At 44.0% G+C, this 13,128-nt stretch overlaps 4 protein-coding genes across 4 annotated transcripts; all 4 read right to left on the reverse strand.

Moving 5' to 3' along the window:
- Positions 1-1,856: 1,856 nt before the first annotated feature.
- Positions 1,857-4,285, reverse strand: FOMMEDRAFT_170810 (uncharacterized protein). The gene is made up of 9 exons (XM_007270834.1): positions 3,932-4,285; positions 3,714-3,878; positions 3,449-3,662; positions 3,295-3,398; positions 3,204-3,238; positions 2,972-3,151; positions 2,862-2,917; positions 2,748-2,809; positions 1,857-2,688 (listed from the first exon to the last, which is right to left on the reverse strand). Exons 1-9 carry the CDS (start codon positions 4,073-4,075, stop codon positions 1,927-1,929), a joined length of 1,722 nt encoding a protein of 573 aa, XP_007270896.1. The 5' UTR covers positions 4,076-4,285; the 3' UTR covers positions 1,857-1,926.
- A 236-nt stretch (positions 4,286-4,521) lies between these two features.
- Positions 4,522-6,301, reverse strand: FOMMEDRAFT_170811 (uncharacterized protein; the record flags this gene model as incomplete). Its single annotated transcript, XM_007270835.1, has 14 exons — positions 6,234-6,301; positions 6,072-6,154; positions 5,997-6,016; positions 5,914-5,928; positions 5,821-5,862; positions 5,727-5,769; positions 5,636-5,665; positions 5,500-5,532; positions 5,424-5,450; positions 5,333-5,371; positions 5,189-5,281; positions 5,059-5,140; positions 4,870-5,010; positions 4,522-4,813 (listed from the first exon to the last, which is right to left on the reverse strand). Exons 2-14 carry the CDS (start codon positions 6,127-6,129, stop codon positions 4,522-4,524), a joined length of 915 nt encoding a protein of 304 aa, XP_007270897.1. The 5' UTR covers positions 6,130-6,154; positions 6,234-6,301.
- Positions 6,302-6,851: 550 nt separating this feature from the next.
- FOMMEDRAFT_161302 (uncharacterized protein) lies at positions 6,852-8,971 on the reverse strand (the record flags this gene model as incomplete). Its single annotated transcript, XM_007270836.1, has 9 exons — positions 6,852-7,595; positions 7,652-7,713; positions 7,765-7,820; positions 7,873-8,052; positions 8,103-8,137; positions 8,186-8,289; positions 8,340-8,553; positions 8,605-8,775; positions 8,828-8,971. The coding sequence occupies 9 exons, from the start codon at positions 8,969-8,971 to the stop codon at positions 6,852-6,854; spliced, it is 1,710 nt and encodes a 569-aa protein (XP_007270898.1).
- A 720-nt stretch (positions 8,972-9,691) lies between these two features.
- Positions 9,692-11,953, reverse strand: FOMMEDRAFT_113673 (uncharacterized protein). Its single transcript, XM_007270837.1, has 9 exons — positions 11,758-11,953; positions 11,541-11,705; positions 11,277-11,490; positions 11,123-11,226; positions 11,040-11,074; positions 10,807-10,986; positions 10,697-10,752; positions 10,584-10,645; positions 9,692-10,530 (listed from the first exon to the last, which is right to left on the reverse strand). Exons 1-9 carry the CDS (start codon positions 11,899-11,901, stop codon positions 9,751-9,753), a joined length of 1,740 nt encoding a protein of 579 aa, XP_007270899.1. The 5' UTR covers positions 11,902-11,953; the 3' UTR covers positions 9,692-9,750.
- Positions 11,954-13,128: the final 1,175 nt, after the last annotated feature.

Consider the following 13,128-nt stretch of genomic DNA (forward strand, 5'->3'; position numbering starts at 1 on the left):
AGAATGATAAGCTATGAAGAATGAAAGAAAGGAATGTCAAAGATAAAGGTACAAAGAATGAAGGGATGGACAAAGGGTAAGAGACTATAGAATGAACAGAGAATGAAGGGGTAGTCAAAGGAATGGAATGATGAAGTAAGGAAGGGTAGTAGTAAGAGTCAGCACACATATAGTCTATAGACAGTGCTCCTGAGGTATGAAAGTCCTGAGTTCTGGTACAGAAGGGTGTGGAACCCTTAGAACTGAAAGTAAGAGAGTAGAGAACTGTAACAGGAAAGGCAAATAGATCAGTATTCCACCATTATTACTGTCTTAATAACAAACACAATTATTAGCTACACAATTTTTTTGCCTTTAAAAACAAATGAGTAAGATTCTAATTACTTGTTTAAGAACTTAGTTTAAGAATACAGTACAAGTATACAAATCACTAATATATCTTATTTCCTTTTCATTAAAGACAATACTGAATCTCTGTGTTGAGAGAAAGCTTACAATTAATCAAGACAGAAGTAATCTATCCTGTATATATTTTAAAATCTGATTCAAGACTAAACCAGAGTATATACTAGCAATATTTTGAGTCTACTAAGAGTGTATCTGTTTACTAATATAATCAATGATAACAAAAGATCTTGCTTACATCCAGGAAAGTGTTAGTTTTCCACATATCCAGTTTGGACTGAAAGATAAATACATTCTCAAATCTGCTGTATAAAAGTACTGTTTAAATACAATAGGAAATTGTTACAAGTGTGAAAATAGTTGTCAAATCAAACAAAATTACTACTTACAGAATATTAGAGAAATTACACCTATTATTCTAGAGTAGTGATTCTTACAGCAGTCTGTATTAAGATTAAGGTAGATATATAGGTTGACAAAACAAAACCACATGATACATAATGCTGACAGAGTTAATTAGAGCTCTCTTCATACATTAACAATGGAAATAGTAAATAAAAGACAGAAAGCAGAATTACAAAACCTATCCAAAAGTATTTTATCTAACAAACAAAACTGATATTAGTCTGATTGGAAATATCTGAGCAAATACACACTTTATTATCCATTTTACTAGTAGTGACTTTCATCAGCATCAGAAGCAAAGAGTATACTTAGTGCAAGACAGTGTGAACTGGTATCATACTCCAACTCAGTAGCAATTGTAATGAAGAAGTTCTGTTGGACAACAAGTTCTAAGATCTGGAGGGTGCTTCACTAGGATCAATATATTCAGTGTCAGAGTAGAGGGATAACAACATAGCCTGTATGTGGAGTGAAATTATTTAGTAGAGAAAGAGAGGGGACAACAGATATGTTTTTACATTGTGGCTCACGAATTATTCTCAACAGATAAGCGTTAACATTTTTCTGTCATAGTGCTCAATCCTGACTAACGTAAATGCTTTTATTTGTATGAGAACATAATGGTGGAAGTTCACTGCTTTGAATCTCAGAAAGAAGTTGGGTTCACAAGGTTATTGTAATCCAGTACCGTGCCATTTACTGCCTATTTCCTTGGCTCAGTTGAGGCGTGAAGCAGCTTCTTCAGCTACATATAGGTCAAAAGGTCCTGATTAAGCTTCGCAGATGAATGTTGATTGATCCAAGTATGGCTTGCAGACGTTCTTAGTTACCAATAACAGGATACTTGTGTTACCATCTTGATGGCACTGTTGCATAGACATTATGGAGTGGACCTAATTGAGCTGCATGTCGTTCTCATCACGGGATTCATTATGCGACCATGGCACAAGGAGCATCCAACTGCCCACTTCCTGATGGGTATCAGGTGCATAAAAGATGACAATTCACACAGACGACTTCCAATGATATTGCTTTCGCGTGGCAATAAAACAGCAGAGTTGGGATTCTATCCAAATAACGAAAGTGTAACTCGACTAAACAAGATAGTGTTGAGAATTACGGGCATATTCCAAACACGGAAGAAAGATACTTGTTTGTGCCTGCCTCCGTCTTAAGGAATGCCCCAATCATTGCATCAGGTCGTATAACAACAACCGTTGGCGAACGATCCGATGGGTCCACCCCATAATTAGCGAATGCGTGTCCTTCCGAGTCCACAACAACGTACGTCATGTCACTGACTGTCTTACTCGATGCGTCCACGCCTGAAGTGAGTACGAGCACCTTCTGTATCAACTCCGAATCAATCAAGGAAAATGGAGCTATGATCGCGCGTGCCTGCCCAAGTAGAGATTGATCTGTCACAAACAACAACACTGTGTGCATTGCCGGGTTGAATATGTCAAAAAGTCGGCCTGGAGCGTTTGCTCTAACTAGAGATGGTGCGTCGGGAGCACGGTCTCCAGCTCTTCTCTCGCTAGTCATCACGCCGTAGACGTCCATAGAACCCGGATTAGGGTGTAAGATTCTCTCATCAACGACAATCGGACTCCAGCGGTAGTGCAAGTCGAGTTGATAAAGTTTCCGACCACGGAACCACACTTCGTCTTCTTCTCTCACATCGTGAGGCCGTCTCTCGGACACTTCTTGGACGGCTGCCCTAGAATCGGTACCAGACTGGACGAAGCGATCGAGCAAGTCGGTCGAGAGCTTGAGCATCTCCGCGATCACTGGCAAGCGCTCGCCTTCAAAGGATTCCAACAAGCATGGCGATGCGCTTCCTTTGATTGATAGTGCGAGTTTCCAGCCAAGGTTGAACTAACATTGGATTAGACTTCTAATGAGATTAGGTTGTGCACTGAAATCGAAGCACTCACAGCATCTTGTACACTGGAGTTCATTCCCTGCCCTCCTGTTGGAGAATGTGTATGTGCAGCGTCTGCAGTGCCGTTCTAAGTAGAAATCCCTGGTAATTATGAAAGCGAACGTACCACCAATGGTAAACACCCGTCCAACCTGGAAATGATCCACCATGCGGATATTCGGCCTAAGCTAATTCATGAACGTCATTCTCAGACAGGACATGGCCGATTTGACTCACTTCCATTCGCCATGCCAAGTAACTTCAGTGACCCGGAGATCAGTGCGACTCGTGATCCTGTGTAGTTCGTCCTGAATTGCTTGCGGGTCGTGGTGCTCTTTAAGGAAGCTGAATCTCGCCTCGGGACCGGAAAAGCTCATCTGGAATAGACCAGGGAGTACCGTTTGCCTGAGAGCCGCTCTGATAAAAGGTAAGTGAGATTTGGATATTGTTCTTAATTGAATGAACACACATTGCAATGCTCTGATTACCCCAAAGACGAATGTCCTAAATTTCATTCAGACTTCAACGAAAAATATTAAACGTAAGTAAGGCGCCTTTACCGTGTCTATATCAAGGCCTTCTATACGGGCATCAACGAGGTGCATCATTCCTTCTTCACGCGACTCCCCACGGAAATTGACACCCATAGCTTTTCGCACAGCACCTGTAGTGACGGTAAGCGACTTGAACGTCCGAACCAAGTATTCGGTTTACTTCGACCACCGTCTGCGCCCACGACGTATTCGAATCGTGCCTTCTCTGTATGTTCAATACCATCTATGATTTTGCGAATCTCTGCCGTCATACCATTCTCGTCTTGTGTGCAGCCAATAAAAGCAGATCCTAGTTCGACTTTTCCGCCAAGAGCTTTAATATGCTTGCGAAGTATCGCTTGATGGAGCCATTGGCCAAGAACCGCAGGTCGTGTCTTAAAAGGATATTGAACTCAACGCCTACATCAAGGATACAAAGCTCTTACAATTGGGAAAGCAGGTGTTGGTTCGATGTCTTCCATCATTTTAGAAGACTGTATGATGCGGTAAGGGTCTTTCGGGTCGAAAATGTGAATCATTGGTGGATAAGCCCCAGTTCTTCGGACTTCGTCTCCAGCTCCAAGAAAATGCTCGATTTCGAGCGTGCGTGGCTAAAGTAAGGGTGGTTGGATACTATCCAAAGACTAAAAAGACGATATCTTACCATTATTCCGCAACCACGTTCACCACTATGATGTTGTGCATCTTTCTCAATAATCCGAACCGGTATCCCGTTCTTCAAGAGTGATAGGGAGAGAATAAGACCTGCAGGCCCCGATCCAACAATAAGAACCCTAGGAGATTGCATCACGCCTAAGAAGAGTATCTGCGGAAACTATGAATTGCGTTGACGACTTGTGTCGCATCGTTTCTTGTAGATTTATACAGGTCTCTACCCCCAACATTTCTCGTCGCCGTGCTAATTACGCATGTAGCTTGGACACGGCAAAGAAGACAGCCGCCGGGGTTCGTCAGTGAGCTCATTTCGGCACTGTATTTTACAGATATGTCGGGGTCGAGGCGGAGGTCAGATAAAAGTGGGTGGCAGAGTTTTGCGTAAACCGCGCGGCAGAAAAATCAGAGCAGATGACTAATCGCTAAATGTGGAGTATTGATCTGCGTATTGACTTGTAAAAGATCATCGATCGAGATGACTGGCTCTGCTCTCCTAGTGTCTGTGTTCACTTCCAAATAATAATTTTATCGGACTTAGTATATGTATAAATTAGAGAATAGAAGCTTCTAGTTAACACTTCAAACCATCCCATTGCCTTCTTGCTGGGCCCTATGCTGCCCAAAAGAGACATCGTTGCTATGCACATGGGGATCTGCGAAACCGATGTTACCGACAGATATAGTCTTCAATCTATAACTTGTTCCAGCATTTACACCTAGTTCACCAGCTTCTTTCAAGTTGAATAGCATCCTACTCCCAAGGATGCAGAGAAAAATCGGATTGCCAAGCGAAGCCAGAAGATTTGCCACAAAAATATTTTCGACAGCGAGCTTGTATTGCATCATGTCGAAGACGCAGAATATGATAGCGCTGTGGTGCGTTTGTTAATGAATTATTCTTAATACATGCAAATATAGGAGACTCACAAGAAGAAATAAAACCCTTGATCCTGAATAAGCACCTTAACAAGCGAGAATCCTCTGAAACCTGCTGACATCTTCCAGAATTCTGTAGCTTTGTATAGGGCTAAAGCCATAAGTATAACTCCAGTTGCAATTGGAATCGTCCTATTACGAGCTCAGAGAGATGCAGTGTAAGTTCATTATAGTACACACCAAACCACGATTCCCCATTGCCATGGTGGAACTGCATCGGCTCCGCATACAGTCACGTCTTCGGTAAACCCAGCCACAGCAACTTGTTTTGAAGTCAGTTTCTGCGTAAACTAAGAGACTATCCCCGTACGTTTCTCTGCAAGATTGAGGTAGACGAACAGCGCAAATTTGATTGCAACCTCAATTGCAAACAGGGTATTCAATATAATCGATAGCCATCTGCCTTAATGATGTATTAATATAATCACTGAGAAGCCTGTGTAAATTTACTCACCTCGGGAGTAGAGTGCAAGTACACGGATTATCAGGATGTCTTAACCAATAATTAGAGATGTGTTCTGAAACAATATGAAGAAGCAACTTGCAATCAACTGAAGCAATGATAACCAGGTCTGGAACATCTTTCAGTAAGCAACTTATATTCTGGCTACAGGCACCCACTGGAAAGGTTTCGGCTCCAGTATGTAAAGTTACCTTCTGTTTGTTAATATATATTACAGGGAAATATAGATAGTGTTTTCTTACATCTATTCAAATCATTAGTCCTTATTACACCATAGCAATAGATGAAAAACGTACAATGGAAGATTTACTCCATACGTATTAACTATATGTATAAGGTAGAGTTGGAATCAATCTAGGAAAGTCATGCATGCAAGGCGACTTACAACGAAGGTATGCAACAGCACCGAATATTCCAACATATCGGTTCTACATTTTGCATATGTCAGCTAAGTTGACAGAAGCTGGTTTGGTACCCACTAAGAAATAAATGACATCTACTAGATTCCACGAATTCCTCTTCTATGTACCTTGTTAGTTGTCTTAGGGCACAAGGCTACGAGTTGTACAGACCCAGAAATATTTGACCTGAAGCACGAAGTCAAATTAGGCATACTGCAAAATAAAATAAAGTAACAACGTAAAGATAAGCTTACCTCCAAATCCAATGTGATGACTTATACAGAAGTTAGCATGCAATGCTTATCTTTTGAGATGGGGCCAGAGCTTACGAGAGTCATAAATTAATGCTGATGCAGCAGCGGCAGAAAAATACTGTCTCATTGTCATGTCGAGAACCCATGGTGGGATTGCACTGGGATCAACAGGTTCAGCATTCGATCGACCAGAAAGAATCATGACGAATGTGAGATATGCAAGACTTCGAAACCTACCAGTCAAAGAGATATATATTAATTTGTGTCGGTATGTGTCGGTGTCCGTGTAATAGTCGAAGAGCGCTACGTGCCTCGCCAGCACTGGTGCATCTTTTTCATAGCGAAGCTTCGAAACATACCTCATACCTTTTCTCAATCGGAGGAATGATCCGCCCGTCTTTCCTAGTGAGTTTGCAGCAAATGGAAGCATACAGAACAGTGCCACGGATAAAGGGATATATGAAGACTTAACTTGCGATCAAAAATACTGGCATCATTTGTTTCAGAAGGATCAATGTTTTGCTTATCTTTACCTAAACTTAACTGTAACAAGTATCATCAGGTACATGTACGTGATTGAAAACTTCTGCACGACTTAACCTAAACACGTCCTATAGTAAAAGGCACGTAACTCAAAACTCGTGAAACAAGGTGACTCTCACCAAGACTTCATCAACCTTGATGAGCCATCTGGCTGGTGCACAACTTCTGTATGGCAAATCGCAGCGAGCATCCGCTTGCTTTTAATGGTACTACATTCGAAGAACAGGGAAACAACTGAGATGGGGTTCTATGAGTTGGGATTCTATTTAAACAACAAAACTGAAAATCGTCTTAACAGGGTATCATCGTAATTCATGGATTCATCTGAAAGACTGAAGAGAGATATTTGCGAGTGCCAGCCACCGTCTTAAGGAATGCTCCGATCATGGCATCAGGTCGCACAACAACCACCGTTGGTGACTCATTCGAAGGGTCCATGCCGTAATTTGTAAATGCGTGCCCTTCCGAGTCCATGATAACATGCTTTGCATCACAGAAGCTTGCTGATATGTTCGACGCATCAGTGCCTGCAGGCAGTACAAGTACCTTCTGTATCAACCCCGGATCAATCGAGCAAAACGGAGCTATGATCGCGTTTGCTTGCTCGATCAAGGATTGATCGGCTACGAACAGCAGTATTGTGTGCATTGCCGGGTTGAATATGTCGAAAAGTCGATTTGGGGCGTTTTCTCCAAGAAGGCCTGGCGCATCGGGAGCACGGTCTCCAGCTCCTGTTTCACCAGTCATCGCACCATATGCGTTCAACGGACCCAAATTAGGCTGTGGGAAACGCTCATCAACGACCACCGGACTCCAGCGACAGTGTATGTCGAGTTGCAAAAGCCTTCGGTCGCGGATCCACGCTCCGTCTTCAGAAGTTTTATGAGGCTCTTCTTTGGGAGCTTCGATTCCAGATTGAATTTGACGGTCCAGCAAAATGGTCGAAATCTTGAGCATCTCCGCAATCACAGGGAGACGCTCTTTCTCGTAAGACTCTAATAAGCTTGGCGATGCGATTCCTTTAATTGATAATGCAAGTTTCCATGCAAGGTTGAACTAACACGGTATCCTAATGAGATTAGACGATACGCTACAACCGGGAAAGTACGTACAGCATCTTGTACACTGGAGTTCAATCCCTGTCCGCCTGTTGGCGAATGTGTGTGTGCAGCGTCTACAGTGCTGGCCTGAGCAGGAAGTCTTGCTTATTATGCAAGCAACGTACCACCAATGATGAACAATCGTCCGACCTGGAAATGGTCCGCCATACGAATATTCGGCCTGCGTCAATTCGTAAATCATTCTTGCATTGAATATGTACGATTAAACTCACCTCCATTCGCCATTCCAATTTATTCCAGTGACCCGGAGATCAGTACGGTTCGTGATCCTGTGAAGCTCGTCCTGGATTGCTTGTGGGTCGTTGTGTGCTTTAAGGAAGTTATGCCTGGCCTCGGGACCGGCAAAGACCACCTGGAATAGACCAGGCTCCGTTGTTTGTCTGAGAGATACCCTGATAGAAAATGAGGGAGCTGCGTATCGCCTTTTATGCACTACACCTACGTTGCAGTCTTCTGGTTACCCCAGATACGAATATTCTAAACAGACTTTAGCAAATCATATGGAAACTAGTAGAATGTCTTTACAGAGTCAACATCAAGACCTTCTATACGGGCGTCAACAACGTGCATCCTCTCTTCCTCGCGAGTTTCTCCGAGGAAGTTGACACCCATAACTTTTCGCACAGTACCTTAAATAACGATAAGCAGTCTAAATGTTTGAACGGAGCACTCGATTTACTTCGACCACCGTCGGCACCCACAAGGTACTCAAATCGAGCCTCCTCTGTGTGTTCGACGCCATCTACGACTTTACGAACCTCCGCTGTCACACCATTCTCATCTTGTGTACAACCTATAAACTCGGATCCAAGCTCGACATTTCCGCCAAGAGCCTCTACGTGTCTGCGAAGAATGGCCTGATGGCGCCATTGGCCAATGAGCATTGGTTTGGTCTTGAAAGGAAATTGAGAATGAGGTCTGAATCAAAAATATAGATGGCCTACGATCGGGAAAGCCGGGGTTGGCTCGACATCTGTTGGTAGTTTTGAAGACAGTACGACACGGTACTTGTAAGGATCTGCTGGGTCGAACATATGGATCGTTGGCAAACCAGTCCCGGCCTTTCGAACTTCATCGCTGACTCCCAGAAATTGCTCAATTTCGAGCGTGCGTGGCTAGAAAAAGGCGGTCAGATATTAGGAGAATGATTCCAAGATAGTATCCTACCATTATTCCAGGCCCGCGCTCTCCATTATGATGTTGAGCATCTTTCTCGATAATGCGAACTGGTATCCTGTTCTTCAGGAGTGAAAGTGCGAGAACAAGACCTGCAGGTCCGGAGCCAACGATAAGAACCTTGGCAGATTGCATCGTGTCTACGTGGGTCTGTGCACTGAGTCTGCAAAAACTATGGAGCACTTAGAGCCTTGAAGCTTTATGATGGCATCATTTATTGGCATTTAAATCAGGTACTCAAGCCCAACGTATCCTGCAGCCGAGCACAGTCGTCATGTCGGGTAGCGAACTTCACGCCCGCCGAAAACTGTCTCACGTTAGGACGATCCTTGATGGGCCACGGCTGGATCGGCACTTTCGGCACACCGCCCAGATTGTGGTCACAAATTGTAGGAAAAAAATACAAAGTCTCCACGCTGTAATGTAACAGTGTGAGTGAGTACATATAGTGCCTGTCTACCTTAGGCTCTATTGCGCAGCCCGTTGCAAGTACCACCTCTGCCTTCGGTGTACAGGCCGCTTGAGGCCTGTAGGATTACGCAATCAAGTAGGGGTACACCTGTACATGACTCTTTTATAAAATTCTGGGCAACTGTAGAATTAACACGAGTAATTAATGAGATAAAATAGTGAATTGGGTATTCAGTAACACAGAACAGTTAAATAGGTTCACCTTGGTTAGATAAATGCAAAATTGAGGTGGCTTCAGCGACTGGAAAGATTATGTCACCGCCCGATTAGGTAGCTAGTCTAAATAGACATGGAAAGTATCTCCAAATCGAGCAGTATTGTATATACCCTTCAATAAGCCGATATATTTTAACGCAGGTGTGGCGATTTCCGATGGTATTAATGCTTTCAGACGGCATGAAAACAGCTGAGTTGGGATTCTACTTAAATGACAGAACTACAAATTATCCTAATAGGGTATGGGCTAAAGGATCCGTGCAGAAGACGGTAGAAAGATATTTGCGAGTACCAGCCTCCGTCCTAAGAAATGCTCCAATCACGGCATCAGGTCGTACAACAACCACCGTCGGCGAACTCTCCGACGGATCTACGCCGTAATTTGTAAATGCGTGCCCTTGCGAGTCCACAACAATATACCTTGCATCACTTGCTGATATGTTCGACGCATCAGTGCCTGCAGGCAGTACGAGTACTTTCTGTATCAATCCCGGATCAATCGAGGAAAACGGGGTGATGATCGCGCTTGCTTGCTCGATCAAGGATTGATCGGCTACGAACAGCAGTGTTGTGTGCATTGCTGGGTTGAATATGTCGAAAAGTCGGCATGGGGCATTCGCTCCGACAAGAGCTGGCGCGTCAGGAGCACGGTCTCCAGCCCTTCTCTCACTAGTCATCGCACCATATACATCCAGTGGGCTCAAAGTAGGTTGTGAGGAACGCTCATCAACGACCACCGGACTCCAGCGATAGTGTATATCGAGTTGTAAGAGCTTCCGGTCGCGGAACCACCCTTCGTCTCTGGTGTTTTTATTGGATCCCTTTTCGGGAGCTTCCTGAACGGTTAGCCCACGATCGATTCCAGAATTAATGAGTTGGTCGAGCAACTTGGTCGTAAGCTTGAGCATCTCCGCAATCACAGGAAGGCGCTCCTTTTCGTAAGACTCTAATAAGCGTGGCGATGCAGCTCCTTTAAGTGATAATGCAAGCTTCCATGCAAGGTTGAACTAACATGGAATTAGTGTTCCAATGAGATTAGAGAATACGTTGAAGTACGCACAGCATCTTGTACACTGGAGTTCAATCCCTGTCCACCTGTCGGCGAATGTGTGTGTGCAGCATCTACGAGGCTGGTCTAAGCAGGAAATCTTGGACGGTGTACAAGCAACGTACCACCGATGATGAACAATCGTCCAACCTGGAAATGGTCCGCCATACGAATGTTCGGCCTAAGCCATTTCGTGAAAATCATTCTTACGCAGAATATGTATGATCTGACTTGCCTCCATTCGCCATGCCAATTTATTCCAGTGACTCGGAGATCAGTACGATTTGTGATCCTATGAAGCTCGTCCTGGATTGCTTGTGGGTCGTTATGTGCTTTGAGGAAGTCATGTCTTATCTCGGGACCGGTAAAGCCCATCTGGAATAGACCAGGCTCCGCTGTTTGTCTGAGAGCCACCCTGGTGGAAGATGAGTGAACTTCTGCATATCGCTGTTTATGGATTACACCTACGATGCAATCTTCCGGTCACCCCAGATACGAAAATCCTAAAAGAACTTTAGCCAACCATATAAAGACAAGTAAAATGCCTTTACAGAATCAACCTCAAGACCTTCCACACGGGCATCAACAATGTGTAACCTGTCTTCTTCGCGAGTTACTCCGTGAAAATCAACTCCCATAGCCTTTCGCACAGCACCTGATATAGCAGTAAGTAATCTGAATGTCCGAGTTGGGTACTCGATTTACTGCGACCGCCGTCGGCACCCACGAGATACTCGAATCGAGCCTTCTCTGTCTGTTCGACACCGTCTACGACTCTGTGAATCTCTGCCGTCACACCGTCATCATCTTGTGTATAACCTATGAAAGTGGATCCGAGCTCGACTTTCCCGCCAAGAGCCTCCACGTGTCTGCGAAGGATGGCCTGATGGATCCATTGGCCAATGAGCACTGGTCGAGTCTATAAAGGAAGTTGAGAATGAGGTCTGAGACATATTATAGACAGCCTACAATCGGGAAAGCCGGGTTCGGCTCGACGTCGACCACCAGTTTTGACGACTGTATGATGCGGTAAGGATCCTTCGGATCGAACATGTGGATCATTGGCGGACCAGCTGCAAGCTTGCAGACTTCATCGCTGACACCTAGAAATTGTTCGATTTCGATCGTACGTGGCTAGGAAAAGGCAGTCAGATATTATGAGAACGGCTCCGAGATAGTATCCCACCATTATTCCAGCACCGCGCTCTCCATTATGATGCTGAGCATCTTTCTCGATAATTCGAGCTGGTATCCCGTTCTTCAAGAGTGAAAGTGCAAGAATAAGACCTGCGGGTCCAGAGCCGACAATAAGGACTTTTGGAGACTGCATCGTGTCCAAGTAAGTCTGCAGAAACTAAGGAGCACTGGAGCCTTGAAGCTTTAAGTGCCATCGTTTCTTGTCATTTTAAACAGGTACTTAAGCTGGACATGCTCCGCAGCCGAGCGTAGTCGTCATGTCGAGTCATTGTCAGTCGCGGCTTCCAAGGATCATAACCAATGACACGTTTTAGCGAACTGGTTCCGGTTCTTTGAGAGGTCAGGCATAACTCGTCATGAGTGGTGCTCGCAAGGTGAGTGGCAATTCTTGCGGGAGAAATCGGGACATTGACTAATAGCTGACTATAGCCGATTGATCACTGCAGTGATCTTCACATGCACAGTGCGATTGAGTCGGACTGATGTTTTAGAGAAGTAAACGCTATCCCCAGAGACAAAATCAGGAAATCAAGTATTTAGGTCTTCATGTGATGCAAAGAAGACACACCGCGAGAATACTTGGTCTTTATATGAACGTGCACGCTTTGATAGGCACCTCACACATGTTGTCATCATTTGTCCACAATGCTTTGAGCATTGGTATCACCATGCTGAACTACTATTAAAGTTAGGTTAAAACAGAGAAGAAACGTTGTGAAAGGGGAGGAAGAGCATTATCATGACCATATGTTACATGGAACGTACTGAGTCTGCTGACTGATTGATTTCGAAATACACGGTAGTGCAAGATACATTGAGGATGAGACAACGGAGCGGACCAGATAGCAGAACCGTTCTATGCTTCCTGCATTACTTTTCTTCTTTTTTCTTTGCTGAATATCTGTTCCGTCGTGTACCTCAACATCATTGTATGTGAACATGGATTTGCTGTAGATACCAGATGGCAGACGTAGCCTTTCTAAAGGCATAAAAGACACTCGGAAGGACGTATTTGGCTGTACATCACGTGTGACCTTTACAGACAGAACAGTTGTAGAAGGCTGGCCTCAGATGGATAGATACAAGGCTACATAGGCCCTTAGTAGAGTGACATGAGCGTTAGCTGGAAGGATTATGTCACCACTCCATTAGGCAGTCAGTCTGAACATACCGAAATATTACTGCTGCTTGCATAATTCCTTAGAATGGCAAGATCACGTGATTTTTTCGTCACAAAGTTGAAAAACACAAAGAAAATACAATATCTCACTCAATCCTTAACATAAATGTGTACTATTAGTACCTAAATTCATACTTTTAAAATCCCCTTCAGATAGATACTTTATTAATCAAATTTGAG

The sequence above is a fragment of the Fomitiporia mediterranea genome, assembly GCF_000271605.1.
Source record: "Fomitiporia mediterranea MF3/22 unplaced genomic scaffold FOMMEscaffold_14, whole genome shotgun sequence".
Lineage (NCBI taxonomy): Eukaryota > Fungi > Basidiomycota > Agaricomycetes > Hymenochaetales > Hymenochaetaceae > Fomitiporia > Fomitiporia mediterranea.

Bases quoted from the DNA above. Each gene is read 5' to 3' on its own strand.
- FOMMEDRAFT_170810 (XM_007270834.1), bottom strand. From the start codon at position 4,075: ATGCAATCTCCTAGGGTTCTTATTGTTGGATCGGGGCCTGCAGGTCTT. The intron at 3,879-3,931 runs GTAAGATATCGT...CCCTTACTTTAG, and splicing joins AACGTGGTTGCGGAATAATG to CCACGCACGCTCGAAATCGA. The intron at 3,663-3,713 runs GTAAGAGCTTTG...TATCCTTTTAAG, and splicing joins CAACACCTGCTTTCCCAATT to ACACGACCTGCGGTTCTTGG.
- FOMMEDRAFT_113673 (XM_007270837.1), bottom strand. From the start codon at position 11,901: ATGCAGTCTCCAAAAGTCCTTATTGTCGGCTCTGGACCCGCAGGTCTT. The intron at 10,987-11,039 runs GTAGGTGTAATC...ATCTTCCACCAG, and splicing joins GGTGACCGGAAGATTGCATC to GGTGGCTCTCAGACAAACAG. The intron at 10,646-10,696 runs GTACGTTGCTTG...CCAGCCTCGTAG, and splicing joins ACGATTGTTCATCATCGGTG to ATGCTGCACACACACATTCG.